The sequence below is a fragment of the Ovis canadensis genome, chromosome 17, assembly GCF_042477335.2.
Source record: "Ovis canadensis isolate MfBH-ARS-UI-01 breed Bighorn chromosome 17, ARS-UI_OviCan_v2, whole genome shotgun sequence".
Classification (NCBI taxonomy): domain Eukaryota; kingdom Metazoa; phylum Chordata; class Mammalia; order Artiodactyla; family Bovidae; genus Ovis; species Ovis canadensis.
The window spans coordinates 15,258,293-15,274,336 of NC_091261.1; the positions used below are offsets into that span (position 1 = coordinate 15,258,293).

Consider the following 16,044-nt stretch of genomic DNA (forward strand, 5'->3'; position numbering starts at 1 on the left):
GTGGTAGTAAGTTTTAAAATCACAAGTAATGAGCCCTATAACTCTGCTCTTCAATTCTCTGGGCATTCTGCACCCTTTGTGTTTACATCTGATCAGTTGGTCAATTTCTACAAAAAAAAAAAAAAAAAGCCAGTTGTGATTCTGATAGAGATTGTGCTGAATCTGATCAATTTGGGGAGATTCCCATCTGATCCCTGAACATGAGATGCCCTTCCATTTATTTAGATCCTTTTTAACTTCCTTCCACAATGTTCTGTAGTTTTTAGGAAGATCTCACAGGCCACAGGGCATCTTGGCCTGCCTGCCCAAGAGCCCAGGCTTCTCCAGAGCTCGGGAAGAGGCTACCACCGTGACAAGCCCCATGTGCTGCAGCTGGAGAGAGGAGCCCCACTCACTGCAGCGAGAGAAAGCCTATGCCCAGGAACCAAGTCCCAGCAGCAGTCACAAAGATAAAAAGCAAAATTTAAAAAACGTACAATAATATGGGCAAGATACCCAGTACATATTTTTTGGCACTCAGTTGAAGTTAGCCATCGCACTCCTCTGTTAAAATCATGTTTACAACTAATCAGCGCTATCAGTAATAAACACAATAGCAAACGTTTCTCAAGAACTTACTATGTGTCGGGGACTGTTCTAAGCACTCTATATACAGTCAGTCCTCACTCTGCATGACAGGGCAAGATCAAGATTGCAAAATTAAACAAGCAGGTCGAAACCATGCAAAGTGGTTAATGGGAAAAACCGATCATTCCATGAACTTCAAAAATTCATCTCAAAACTTTAAAGATTCTTTTCTTGCTTATGTTTTTAAGGGAGCTTTCACTAAGTTCCTCTGGCTCAAATCTAGAGCTCCTCCAACAGTGCCAACAGACCTATGGGTCAGCTATTTCCTCCACGACTCGTTTAGGTCTGATCTGAATTTCACTCCTTCCACTGTTACTCTTTTTCACTTCTTTGCTGCACTTGTATTTTCCTTCACCTATGTCCTTTTGCTTATCCACTTCTGTAAAATATCACATGGGTTTATGAGCAAGATACAAGGTGATAACACAGCCACATGATTTCCTATCTGTGCGTGAAATGAATAGCAAATACAGTGACCATCACCAAAAGATTTTGAAAGTGACATGATTACACAACAATCATGATGTGTGTTGGTATTCACATGGCCATTTATAGCCTGTTTGTACTTTATACTACTGCTGCTGCTAAGTCGCTTCAGTCGTGTCCGACTCTGTGTGACCCCACAGATGGCAGTCCACTAGGCTCCCCCGTCCCTGGAATTCTCCAGGCAAGAACACTGGAGTGGAGTGCCATTGCCTTTTCCATGTACTTTATACAATTACACTTAATACAATGTGGTGACAGCAATCTGAGCTGTGGTGTTGGGGACAGGCATTATTTAATTAAACCACAGCAACCAAAATTAGAAGGCGGCAATGGCACCCCACTGCAGTACTCTTGCCTGGAAAATCCCATGGACAGAGGAGCCTGGTGGGCTACAGTCCATGTGATCGCTAAGAGTCGGACACAACTGAGCGACTTCACTTTCACTTTACATTTTCATGCATTAGAAGGAAATGGCAATCCACTCCAGTGTTCTTGCCTGGAGAATCCCAGGGACGGGGGAGCCTGGTGGGCTGCTGTCTATGGGGTTGGAAAGAGTCGGACACAAATGAAGCAACTTAGCAACAGCAGCAGCAACCAAAATTAATACATTTGGAACTATACAAGGAAGAACTGCCTAAAATAACCTCATTTAGTAGTATTATCACTACTATTTTACAAATGGGAAAAAGGCCACACAGAAATAGGACTAAGCATCAAAAAACAATAGTCATTAATCTACCATAAATGTAAATAGCTACTAGCAATTTATTAGAGACTCGGAATTTATTTTACCTAGTATGTTTTCTTTAAACAATTTAGTTAAGAAATAGCTTTTAAAACTCATTATTTCAGAATCTGCTCAAGTTTAAACATACTAATGCAAATACATTCTCCACCTATAATTTCCTACTGGTACAAAACAGACAACATCTGTCATTCTGTTTCACTCATATTCTAGTGTCACTTAAAGTCTCTTGTCGCAGGACATCTTTTTCATCTGTGTACTGTTTTGGGGGAGCACTTCGAATTAAAAACTCTTTACCCTCACTTTTACTTACTTCCTATTTTAAAACCAAATCTCTGAGTCTGTTCATTTTGCTGAATAAATCATCCTTACCTTCCCAGTGTGTTTTTTAATGTACTAATGTACTAAATTAATGGTTTCTAGTTTTAAATATTAGTGATCCTTTTATTTGTATTTACATTAAAACCACATATTAAAAACCAGATAATCATCGCTTACAAAATAAATAATATCAAAGCACCAAGATATTTCTTAAACTTTGTGAATTTGGTTATTAAGGTTAATTATTTATAGAGTGGTTTCCCTAGATATTGCTTTGCTTCAAGTCTTGACAGCTTTTCAGCTCTCCATAAGTAAAAAAGTGTTGAACACATCTCTCAAAATATCAGGGATAAAAAACTGTAAACAACATGCAAAGGGGAAGAGAGGTCCAAGAGAGTTGTGTTTACTATATTCTTAGAACTTAACTGAAAGAACTCTACTCATGTGAATCATCTGTCCTGTCATAAAATACTGTGCAAATTCCCAAAAAAGAGATGTAGTATTTGGGAGGAGAGGAGACAGTAACAGGTTCAACAGTAAGTTTGATGTACACCTCTCACCCCCTAAGTTTTCAAGAAGTTACGGGATGCTTCCATTCTGTCATGCATGGTTTCTGGAAGAAACAACTGCTAGCTTTCTGAGGATATAACATTTCACTCAAACCCCTCCCAATGGTCTCCCAAGAGTCCTTAACTCAACAAACAAAAAGTTCTTCCAGGCAAAGAGCCTCCTGTCCTTTATGTAAAACAGCTGTAACATCTGAAAAGCACTATGGCTCCTTTGCTTAAATTGTTACTAACAGAAGGAGCCTAACCAAAGTGGTACAAATAGGTCCATTCGGAGTGTGAACAGAATTGTCGTTCTGATAGCTGTCTGACTGTGAAGTTGCTCCAACACAAAACGATGTGCTCTCTGAGAGAGGAACGCATGACTTGTGAGAAAACACTCAGGATTTTACAAGCTTGTTGAATGCTCTCTGTAAAACACACATTCTCTAAGAAACGTAACTTAGCCCATAGCTCACAAGACCTTTAAAGTGTGCTTCTGCGCAACTCTCGAGTTCTCAGACGCCCCACTGGTGAGGCTGTGACTGCCTTGGTGACTTTTTAAGCAGCTGCTACTGCTCTTCCTTCTACAGTCTCCAGGAGGCACTTGGGAGACAACGAGCCTGTTGCAACCGACAATGTGAAATCCCTACTTGGCATTTTCATATTGCTCACATTCAACTCAAGGTGGAAGACTTTGCAAAGTCATGCTTAACAACTGTACAATAAAACAGTAGAAACCTGAAGTTAACTTCCTATTCAAGCTACTAGGATAACACCGTAATACTGGAGTATTTAATAGTTTTCAAAACTAAATCTTCAAACAATTAAAACATAATGCTTCTGTCAGAAAAAGTTTCACGTATAGTTTCTTTTCAAAGGACATAAGTTAATACTTGTAGTTAAGCTTCCATAAAGCTGTGAAGGGGTGGCTCATTTTCAACCAAAATGACTTGTTTCCATTTGCATATTTTAACAGAGGTAAGAGTAAGTATGAGGTTAAAAATGTAATCTTATAATTTAGCATAGTAATCTACTTTTAAACTAAAGTTAGTGCAAAATTAACAAAAAACCAAATGTTCGGCAAATTTGCTTTAAAATACACATCCTTAATAAGATGCACAACACTACAATGAAGCAGAACTAGAGATTTATTAATGAGAATTCCGTTTTTACCCAGAGAGACGAGGAAAAAGCTTAAGAGGGAGGAATTGCTAGGCATGCATTGCAGTGTAAGCACCAACCATCAGTAGGGATTCTCCAAGCAGTCTATAAACTACAGACTCTTCCCTCTAGTTTCCTCACGCTGCATCTTCCAGGTTTTCCTCCTATCTGCAGCTTTAAAAATGGCTCGGGGTCCTTTACAGGCTCTAGTTTCTCTGCTGAGAGCAAAGTCCACAGTCTCTCTCTCCTTCTTCCCGTGGTGACCCAGCTGAAACTCCCTTGTCTCTTGTCAGCCTTGAAATGGATTCCCTGAACAGTAGGCAGAAACAACTTTCAAAAGTGCACACGCCACGAGGCCCTTCAAGTTTTTACAACATTCTAGGTAAAGTCTGAAGTCCTCCACTTTTAGGTAGGGTCAGAACCTCCACATGGTTCTGAGGTTTTACAGAACCTTACCCCTACTTAGCTCTTCAGGTGCATTTCGCACACCTCTGCCCCCATACTCCCCACTGCAATAATGGTGAATTTTCAATTCTATGGTCTCCTACTGATGGGCCTATTTTTATCCTTCTTCATCTGGTTAGTTCATCCTTTAGATTTGGCTTGGAGAGCAATTCCCTAGTCATTCATACCCTTTCTCTCACACCATGCTATACCAGGCTAAGAACATCACCTCTCATATGGCATCAACAGTATTTGTCTGTATTCTCTCTTCCTGAAGACAGCAGCTCCCTAAGACCATCTACCTTACTCCTTTCTGGCACTAATAGCATTTAGCAACCCCATGGACGGAGGAGCCTGGTGGGCTGCAGTCCACGGGGTCGCTAAGAGTCGGACACGACTGTGCGACTTCACTTTCACTTTTCACTTTCATGCACTGGAGAAGGAAATGGCAACCCACTCCAGTGTTCTTGCCTGGAGAATCCCGGGGACGGGGGAGCCTGGTGGGCTGCTGTCCATGGGGTCGCACAGAGTCGGACACGACTGATGTGACTTAGCAGCAGCAGCAGATATATAATACTAATACTTAATTTAATTTTCTCAATTTACACATCTCATTCTTCAAAACGGATAAAACCTTCCATAGCATTTATATAATTTCAAAAGAAATAGCTTGAAAATTGTGTTAAATATTTCATGAACTCTGGTAATTTAAAATCTCCTGTTGTTCTGACAGTTAGCTACTTACAAGGAATGTCTGCCAGAAGCAACGCTGTGGTCCACCAGACTTCCCCGCCCCCACCCCGGCTCCAAGCACACCACAGCGTCCTTAGCCTCCTCGTGGTGCCCTCTCTGACAATTACACTGGGTCACAGCGGGCTATTCGCCAACACTCTGCTTATCAAGTGGGCAGAGGGAGGGGCAGCATGTTCTCAGCTCGCCACGGTAAACTGCCAGTTCTCAAACTTTAGCTTGGGTAAGAAGCATCTGAGAAAACTACTAAAAACGCAGTTCTCAGCCGCCTGCTGTAGTTCTTGGTAAGTTGGAGTGTGGAGCCCAGGAGTCAGAATTTCCAACAAGTAAGCCAGATGACTGTGCTGCAGGGAACCCTCTGTCTGCGTCCTGAGGAGCTCTGCCATAGGGAACCGCTTTCTGTCCTCAAGCAGCTCACTTCTACCCCTCACCGCCCTGTGGATGGCCCAAACTACTCCACTCCGTACTCACCTTCTTCTCAGCCAGTCCAGGGCGCCGACACACCCAGGGTTTCCGTTCTATGCACAACTCCTACTATTATCCTGGGTGTTCCCAGTGTTTTGCACGCTGCACTGGGCACACTTTCAGGGAACGATTCTATGTTCAGTCTGCAATCCTTCCAAAGCGATATATAAGGCATCTAAGCTGAGTTTTCACAGCTCATCAAGCATTCTACATGGTACATCCAGCATGTAGTATGTTGCGTTTTTTAAAATATAAATTGTGAAATACTTGAAATAAAGTCTACCGCATGAGCCCGTCTACCTACACTGATGTAGAATGATGGGCTGTAGTAATAACAGTCTGTAAAGATGTATAATTTTTCCTCCCTCAGTATGTTTGTAGGAAGCGTAAAGTAGGTAGTTTGATTCAGATTTGGTGATATGTGGTTAGACAAGGGGCCAAAAAAGTGTAATGGCAGATAAAAAAATATACTCAACTAATACAATACACCCAACCTACACTTAGGTCTCAGCTACAATGCGCTTCATCTTCCATGCCCAGTTCTACTTACGCAACTGGGACTCCCAGGGCCACTCTTTGAACCTTGTCATTGCTTAGGAAGCAACACTTCTGGAATTTTAAACCTAACAACTTATTTTATGACCAGAGTCTCCTCTCATATCTGTTAATTCTCGTGATCCAGACAGCAAATCTCCTGGCTTACCAGCTTTCCCCATTTTATCAACACACACAGAGATACATGCACACACAATCTCAATCTCACTTCTCTCTCCCTGCCCACTTCCCTCTCAGTCAGTCAACAAACTTTTAACAAGAATTTAAAGCATCACTATCTTCTGACAGTTGACTGTCTGTTCTCTTGGTCCCACCCCAACCCCTGCGTCCAGACTATAGTCTCGATTCTAAGTAGTACTGAAGTTTGATAAGAATGAAATCATGTACCAATTTGCATCAAGAAAATTCCGAATTCATTCAAAAACTATTACTGTGGAAATATTTTTATGTAACTACATTCAAAACAATTTCTCCTAGATAGTGAAAGTTGTCCATGATAGCATTTGTTTATAAAGGCACAATCTAAAAATTATAACTAAGATACACAGGGCTTCAGCCTTTCATTAAAAATTATGTTTATTCACAATTTTCTATTTCCCAAACAGGAATACAAATCCAGAGTTAATTTAATAGATGTATATATAATAAACACATTTTAAAATTTAATTTGTGGTAATAGTACTAAGAATATATCCTATACTTTAAAAAGAAAATATTAAAATGAAGCTATATTTGCAAGGATTAAACAATCCTTGAAAAACATTTGCCATACCTTTAAAAGTGTCCAAGACACACACCTGGTAAAAACTGGCCTTAGGGAAAAGCCCTCATCAAACGTGACTGAGCTACTAGAATTTTCAGGTGACGCAGAAGCAGTCATCACATGCTATTCAAACTCTAGGGCAGGATGAATGAGGTAGGAAATGTGTCAGATTTAAGTCAGACTAAAACTCAATCTTTTATTGAGAAATCACTGTGATCCGTAAGCGGCACAGTGTGCATATACTATCTCTGCCCTAAATGTAATTGCAAGCTCTTGGGAAAAGCAGATACATGAATGGACAGTTACATTATTAAGGTGAGGGGAGGAAATAAGTTCAAACAGGCTCTTATAATTCCTATTCTTCTATTTTTTCTCAAGTCTTCAGACTGCTAAAGTACATTATCCAAACTGATAAGTACAGGGGAATGGAGAAACAATTTAACAAAACAACAACAAAAGAGTAAACGAAAAATAACAATAGAAACTTTCAAAACAAGAAAATTTCCAGCAGCAGCAACAGCGACCATGGTGCATGCTGGGAAATTAAGGACACAGGATGTGTCCAGTCTAAAAGGCCATTTCTCCCTGTTGTTCCACGGAACTCTTGAAACTGTGTTTCTAGTTCTCATTCTCATACTTGTTCATTCGCTCACCAAACATCTAACGAAAGCCCGAGCATCAATCACGTGTAGCACTGCTGCCAGGCCCTGGAGATAAGGCAGTGAGCGACCATGCCTGGCGACACTGTGCTCACAGCCAGTCACGTAAGCTTCTGGTATAGCCAGTCAGTGCAGGCAGTCCCACCACAGCCTCAGGGCCCCTGTCCTCCGCTGTAAACTGGAGCAGTGAGATCCAGGGGTCTTCGAGGTACTTCTACTGAATTAACATTCTGTGATTTAACTCAAAGCTTGTAGACCAGGAATATTCAAGACATAGGAACCCAAGGGTCCACAGGCAGAATTCAAGTGACCCTAAACTCCTTGAAACTGGACACAAGATTTGGCAGTTCTGTACAGACGTACGTTTTTCTAGAGACAAGGTCCATAGGTGGAAAAAGCTAAATTAGCAATTTTAGTTTTGGGCCTACCAGAGGAAAAGTTTTATTTTAGCTAAGGTAATTTTTCTAAATCTGCCAAATATAACTTAATTCATAAGAAGTTTCCATTTAACTCACAAGGAGCTAGTATTTGCTTCTTTAAACTCATGGTACAGATTGCACATTTCTAACCTAATATTCTGACCAGCACTGTAGGACTGTTGCTGAAATGATAGGACTGTTGCTGAAGCTCCAGTATTTTGGTCAAGTGATACTAATAGCTGACTCACTGGAAAAGTCCCTAATGCTGGGAAAGATGGAGGGCAGAAGGAGAAGAGGGCTTCAGAGGATGAGATGGCTGGATACCATCACCGATGCAATGGACATGAACTTGGGCAAACTTCAGGAGATGGTGAGGGAGAAGGAGGCCTGGTGTGCTGCAGTCCATGGGGGTCACAAAGAGTCAGACACGACTGGGTGACTGAACAATATAACAGAATAAATTATAAATAGCATGTAGCTTATAAGTAAAAGAATCATTTGTATTCTTTAGAGATTAAACTTTACACTACTCTTTAAAAAATACCAATTGCTTTTTATTTAGGAGAAAAAATAGTTTTGCTGTAAAGAACTGCATTAATACTAAGATTATTATCCTGTCCTCTCTTCACATAGTTGTTGCCCCTCTAAGACAAGTAACAAACCTCGAAACATTAACAGGTGTTACGCTGCTACCAGGGAGTTTCTAGGGCAAATTCTCCCATTATACCCTCTATTTCAATGTGAATGCTGAGGTACAGTCCACCAGGGCCTCTCATAGTAGGAGACTAAGAAGGGAAATCAAGTGAAAAAGCAATCAGTGGCAACAAGACACAGAGAGAACAGAAGCAGCGGCTCACTCTCACTGCCTGGGCAACAGTGACACCGACTGGCCAGCCAGGTTATGGCAGCTTAACGAGCCACCCTAACTTCTGGCTCGGATGGCAAAGAATCTGCCTGCAATTCAGAAGACCCGGATTCGATCCTTGGGTCGGAAAGAGCCCCTGGAGGAGGGCATGGCTACCCACTCCAGTGTTCTTGCCTGGAGAATTCCCTGGACAGAGGAGCCTGGCGGGCTGCAGTCCATGGGGTCGTGGAGTCGGACACAACTGAGCAACTAACACGTTCATATATATATATAAACTTTTGTATAAGACTTTATACTTTTAAAAGTGTAATATGCATTACATAAAAGCCATTATATGGTTTATTCATTGTTATCAATCTTTAAAACTGAAGGACAGTTCACTTACAATGTTGTGAGTCATATAATCTTAGACATCAAGTATGTGAGAAAGAAGATGTGTCTTAGTAAAACACGCTTTCAAAACTAGAAAACTCGAGTTATGAGGTGGTTTTTTATACAATCTCTCTTTACTAGTCTATACAATGCTAAGCAATATTTAGTACATTACACCCACTTTCTCTACGAACTTTTATCTATTTGAAAACAGAAACATGAATTTAATGTTAAACACTGATAAAATTTCCCTTTTATTGCTCAGGAAAATAAAGGAGTGTGCCAAAATGTTGGTAAATATATGCCTAACAGATCTTGAGTGTAATTTGTTTAAAGGAGTCAAAGGATGCTATTGAAATACTATTTTCACTCAGTAAAAGGGATCATAGAGGTGATTTTTATTCTAAAATATTAAATATGTAAGAAACTCTCATGATATATTTTTTCTTTCATAAGAGCAGGTACAAAGAGAAACAAGCTTTATGATGTTGAGCTTCTTTACGGAGGTAAAGTGGGGTGTACTGTTGACTGAATTGTTGCTTCCAAGGAGTCTTGCCTACTGGTAAGTGAAGCGAAAATGAACTCATTCAGTCGCGTCCGACTCTTTACGACCTCGTGGACTATGTGTGCGGTTCATGGAATTCTCCAGGCCAGAATATTAGAGTGGGTAGCCTTTCCCTTCTCCAGGGGATCTTCCCAACCCAGGGATCAAACCCAGGCCTCCCACATTACAGGTGGATTCTTTACCAGCTGAGTCACAAGGGAAGCCCAAGAATAATCGAGTGTGCAGCCCATCCCTTCTCCAGTGGATCTTCCTGACCCAGGAATCGAACTGGGGTCTCCTGCACTGTAGGCGGACTCTTTACCAACTGAGCTAGGAGGGAAGAACTCTGCCTACTGGTAAAGTTCATATCTATTAAGAGGAGACCTCCGGGACAACATTTCCTTTTTCCCTTCTCTATCCCTCAACAGAAAATGAAACATTATAGGGGAATCTCCAAAAAGAGAAGTAGACATTAAGTAAGAAGTTAACTTATAAAGCAGCAAGTTAACTGGTTTTGACTATGTAAGCAAAGAACTTACACAGATATATGAGTTAATTCACTTCACTCTAAAAAGACTCTGAAGTTAAAATCTGAAAGGATTAAAAAAACCTTTTCAATGATACTCAAAGGCAAATTACGGTACTCAGCTAAAGACTCATGAATAGGTTTAAGATACACAGTAACCCTGAAGAAGAACGAAGCTAGAGGAACTACCAGGTACCAAGGCTGAAGCTGCTATTTATTTCAGACTTAATGACTTCAGTAAGTGGGTAAGACACAAAAAGACCAAGAAATAACACAGTCAGCCAAGTAATACAGCTACACATATATGATCACCCGGTCAACAGCAAAGGACCCTGTGTGGAGAAAGAATTTTTTTCAATTAACGATGCATATCATGTGAAAACATGAGCCTTGACTTCTACATCATGCCATCCACAAAATTCAAGATGGATCACAGCCCTCTGTGCAAGAAGTGTAGGCAGAGAAGCTTTTACAAGATGGAGTCTCTTGACGATACGGGGACAGGCAGATACAAGGGTCACAAAAATCACTAAAGGGAAAGAAACGCTAATAAACTGGACTTCATTAAAATTAGCCTTTGGCCATCTAAGGATACCATTAATATAGTACAAAAGCTAGTTACAGACTGGAGATAAACATCTGCAAGACACAGATCCATACAAACGACTTATACCCAGAACATGCAAAGAACTGCGACCGATGACCTAGAAGAAGGCATCCACTTCACAGGAAAACGAGCCGAGGACTCGAAGAGGCACTTCATACAAGATAACATTCAGATGGTCGGTAAGAACCTGAAAACATGCTCGACGTCATTAGTCATCAAGGAGATGCAAGGTGAAACTAAGAGGCAACTGCTATGATTTCACCAGAACGGCAAAAACTTACCAGTGTGACAGCACCAAAAACTGGCAATGATGTGGAGCAACTAGAACACTGATTCACCGCTGGCAGGACTGCCAACTAATTTGATCATCTGGCAAACGAGTTGACAAAATCTACCGAGGGCAAACACCACATACCCATGATCCGCAATTCCACTGCATGGTAAATCCCCCACAGAAGCAGGTGATCGTGCACACCGAAAGACCTGTACCAGAACGGCCCCAGCGGGGCAGACTGGAGACAGCCGAGGCCTCGCCTAAGGCTGATTCACGCCGACGTTTGACGGAGCAAACAGCAAACTGTAAAGCCATTATCCTTCAATTAAAAAGTAAATACATTAAAAAAAAAAAAAACCCCACCAGAAACAAAAATAAATAAAAGAAAAAGAAAAAAGAAAATTTAAAAACAAAACAAACAAACCAAATGGATAAACAAATCAGGGCCTATTAACACACTGTGGTGTGTTAACACAATGGAAAACCGTATTACAGTGAAAAAGAACTGTGGTGGTTCAGCCGTTGCTGTGTCCGACTCTTGCGAACCATGGACTATAGCCCGCCAGACTCCTCTGTCCATGGGACTTTCCAGGCAGGGATCCTGGAGTGATTTGCCATTTCCTTCTCCAGGGGAAAAGAAGAATTAGATATTGCCAAAGCAACATTACAGATACAATGCTGGGTAACAGCCAGTCCGAAAAGAGTACGCAGAGCGTCATTCCACTTCCATGCAGTTCAGGACAGTCAAAAGCAATCAGTGGTGCCAGAATGATGACAGGAATGACTCTGGAAGGGTGGGGGATGTACTGCCTACAAGAGGGCGAGAGGGCTGGGAAAGGCCTGGAGATGGTCTCCAGATTGGTGCGGGCGCTGGTCCCACCGAGCTGCACACTCAACACGTGCGTTTTTTACTCAAAAACACCACCCCAAGCTAAAGATGGCAGGTGAACCTTCACAACAATGCCGCATTTTGTACGTGCTGCCCTCTTCTTAGACAGAAAGTCTCACCAGACTGTGTGTAAGGACACCGACTCTCTGGTGGCAGGCTTCTCTGTCATTTTGTTGGGGCCCAGGCACTGTCATCCCTAGTGCCTGGTATACAACATACATGCAATAAATATGTGCAGGACAGATTCGCAAAAAGGGGCTGTTACCAAAAATAAGACAAGGCAGTCATTAACCAAAATCCTGGTATAATGAGTTATTTAAATCAACAGAAGTTTATAAAGCTATTGGTAGAGTGTCTAAGGATGGTAACTTGAGTTTCCTTAACATGCAAGCATATCTCAGTGTTTTCGAATACCAGAAAGACTAAAGTCTGAAGTGAAAATTTCCTCCGAGTGCTCAGGATTTCCACCTGCCAATGCAGGATACACAAAAGACGACGGTTTGATCGCTGGGTCGGGAAGCTCCCCTGGAGGAGGAAATGGCAACCCACTCCAGTGTTCTCACCTAGGAAATACTACGGACAGAAGCCTGGCAACCACGGCGTTGCCAACAGTTGGACACAGCTGAGTGAGTACACACACAGCTGATTTACAGCGCTGTGTGAGTCCCAGGTGTGCAAATTCTGTCAGTCACTCGGTATTGGCCCGTCGGTCCGTATAAACCAAGTTAAAACACTTGCAATTAAAAACACATCCCAAGCTTGAAGACACATCTATTTCTTCTAAATGCCTTGAACCAAAAATAAGTGAAATAGAGTGGGATTTTCCAAAAGTCCATTAAAATGATCTATCTAAAAAGCGGTTCTCAACCAGAGGCAAGTTTCTCCCTACCCCTGACATTTGGCAATGTCTGGGTACATCTGTGCTTGTTAACTACTGGAGGGGCTACTGGCGTCTACTAGGAAGAGCTCAGGGATGCTGCTAACCACCCTACATGCACGGGCCAACCCTCCACAAAGGAATTTCTCTGGCCCCAAATGTAAATGATGCTGGGAACGAGAAACTGTGATCTAAAATATCACCTTCTGGGGACTTCCCTGATGGGCCAGTGGTTAAGAATCTGCCTTCTGATGCAGGACACATGAGTTCAATTCCTGGTCGGGGAACTAAGATCCATCACGTTGTGGGGCAACTAAGACCTTGCACCCCAACTAGAGAGCCTGTGTGCTGCAACTACAGAGCCCCGCGCCACCAGCGCAGAGCCCCACACCACAAGCACAGAGCCCCGTGCCCCAACCACAGAGCCCCGTGCCCCAACCACAGAGCCCCGCACCACCAGCACAGAGCCCAGTGCCCCAACCGCAGAGCCCCGCACCCCTGCCACACGAGAAGCCCATGTGCTGCCGTGGAGACCCAATGCAGCCAAAAATAAATATTTTAAAAAATGATTAAATTTTTAAAAATTAAAAGTAAAGTATTATCTTCTGTTAAACTAAAATAAAGAACTTTATTCTCAAACATATGAAGTAAAAGAGTCCAATTTAAGCTGTAAAATAATTCAAGTATCTTTCAACCATTACTTTTTCATGAATATGAAAACTGTTTTTCAAGTTATTTTATGTTGTACACGTGTCAGTGTTTGACACATACGTGTCAAAAAGGAATGTTTAAAGGAAATATCTCCAGAAATAATTAACATCACTCTCATTTCTAGGACCATATTAGGCATATTACTTATTTTAATATCATTTAACATTAACATTACCATAAAAATAAAATTCTCATTTAGAGAGATTAGAATAAGTAAATATCTGCCAAGGTTACATTGCTAGGAAAGGCATAGCTGAAATTTGAACCCACATTATCTCTAAACCCACGGTGTTTCCACTTAAATGCATTAAATTTCAATTTCAAATGAGAGGCAGATCAAAATTAAACAGATCCCAAGTTTCATTTTCCACTGAGTCAAATATGTCACTCTAGAAAGTAAACAGCAAAATGAAGAGGCACCTACTTAGGGATTATGTACTAAGAAAAGAGACCAATGTTTTAAAGAATAACCTATAGTTAATATTTTTATCACAAGTAGAATAAAGTAGTTTTTTAATAAAGTTATATGCCAAAATCATTAGAGACACTCTTGCTCTGATTATACAATAAAATTACAGATAGTAACATCAAAGCTTAAATGCTTTACTAGCCAGAAGCTTATTCTGGACAAATCACTAACATGACCCACCTAGTCATCCCTCCATAATAATATTAGATTCCAGAATACAGTCAATCTAAGAACACGTTCCTATATTATGAATAGACTCTGTTACTTTCATCTCAGCACTTAAGGGCTTATCACGAGTCTTTGTGTTGAGAGACAGAAGGGTTCTTACCCTGTTAAAGCCGTGTTCACGAGAGTCGTCAACTTCGCCATTACTAGTCACCGGGATTTCTGCTGCTGAACTTTTTGGAGATTCTTGAGCCATGGTAGACTCCTAAAAAAATGAGGAAAGAGATAGTCGTAAGTAACACCAAATCACAAAAGGCAAATATTCAAAATACTATATTCGTGTTTATAGCGCATAAAAGCCACCATTATAGCCTACCTAATCCTTATATAATAAACATGATACCAATATAATAAAAACACATCTGGCTTTTTAAACTGCATTCAACTTAGATTTCTTGATCTTACTGTAGGTACCTTATTGTAGATGCCTAGCGGCAAATGACACAAAAATTTTTAATGAAAAGAATGTCATAATATTACTGAAAATGGGCTTCCCTGGAAGCTCAGAGGATAAAGAGTGTGCCTGCAATGCGGGACCCCTGAATTCGATCCCTGGCTCAGGAAGATCTCCTGGAGAAGATCCCTCTATTCTTGCCTAGAGAATTCCATGGAGAGAGGAGCCTGCCAGGCTATACTCCATGGGGTTGCAAAGTGTCAGGCATGACTGAGTGACTATCACACATTACTGAAAATAGTTTTAACCTTGCAGGCTCCCTGAAAGATTCTTGGATCTACAGGCCACACTTTGAAAAGCACTGGTATAGAGAAATTTTAAAAGGTGGCACTATCGATCCCTGGGTTGGGAAGATCCCCTGGAGAAGGAAATGGCAACCCACTCCAGTATCCTTGCCTGGAAAATCTCATGGACAGAGGAGCCTGGTGGACTTCGGTCCACGGGGTCGCAAAGAGTCGGGCACGACTGAGCGAACAACACTAACACTAACGGTAACAGACATGGTTCGATCCCTGGATCGGGAAGATCCCCGAGAGAAGGCGATGGCAACCCACTCCAGTACTCTTCTCTGGAGAATCCCATCGACAGAGGAGCCTGGTGGGCTACCGGCCACAGCGGCACAAGAGCCAGACGCAGCTGAAGCGACTTAGCACGCTAGCACCAACGAATTTAACCTACACTTAGTGAAACTTGTTATGCGCTCTACTAGATTCCACAGAGTATAAAAAACAAGTAAGGCAGTCATTGCTCTAGGGAGAAGAACCGCTGATTCCGTGTGGGAGATGACTGGACTCTTCAGTAAACACCTAGGGCAGTTGAGTATCTGTCCCTTTTTCTCGAGGATCCTCTGAAACTTCTGGAGTAGCTATATATTACATAGTCGTAGGGTCTTCCTAGGCCAGATTCCTATTTCTTGGCCGCTCTATAAATGTTCTCCTTTCGACAGATCCTCTCTTAATTACACTTCTACTCCGTATACAAACCTCTTTCTTTACCATGGCAAATTTTATATTAATACGTAATAATGTTCTCATGTCCGACACAAAGCTGACTAGACTCTCTCTGTATCTTTGTATCCCCAGGGCAACAGAACACAGATCTAAGCAAATCAATACATTCCCCCAGGTCAGGCCCCTGAGGGCAGAGACATCAGGGCCATGCTGTTCCATCAGACTGGCCCAGGGTCCGACAAGCAAGAGGTTCTTAACAAAGGCTTGCCGAGTCAAAAGGACGTGAGTTACATCAAAAGTCTGCTTCACGGTTACGGAGGTGTTAGACTGATCATTAT

General features: G+C 41.6%; 1 protein-coding gene across 18 annotated transcripts in view; it reads right to left on the reverse strand.

Annotated features, from left to right (window-relative positions):
- ARFIP1 (ARF interacting protein 1) overlaps positions 1-16,044 on the reverse strand; it is a 140,038-nt gene that overhangs the window by 74,733 nt on the left and 49,261 nt on the right. For all 18 annotated transcript variants that reach the window (XM_069556679.1, XM_069556678.1, XM_069556676.1 and 15 more), the window contains one exon: positions 14,406-14,507. In XM_069556679.1, the coding sequence (XP_069412780.1) occupies positions 14,406-14,498 (93 nt within the window). In that variant the 5' untranslated portion in view covers positions 14,499-14,507. The remainder of the gene's footprint in view (positions 1-14,405; positions 14,508-16,044) is intronic.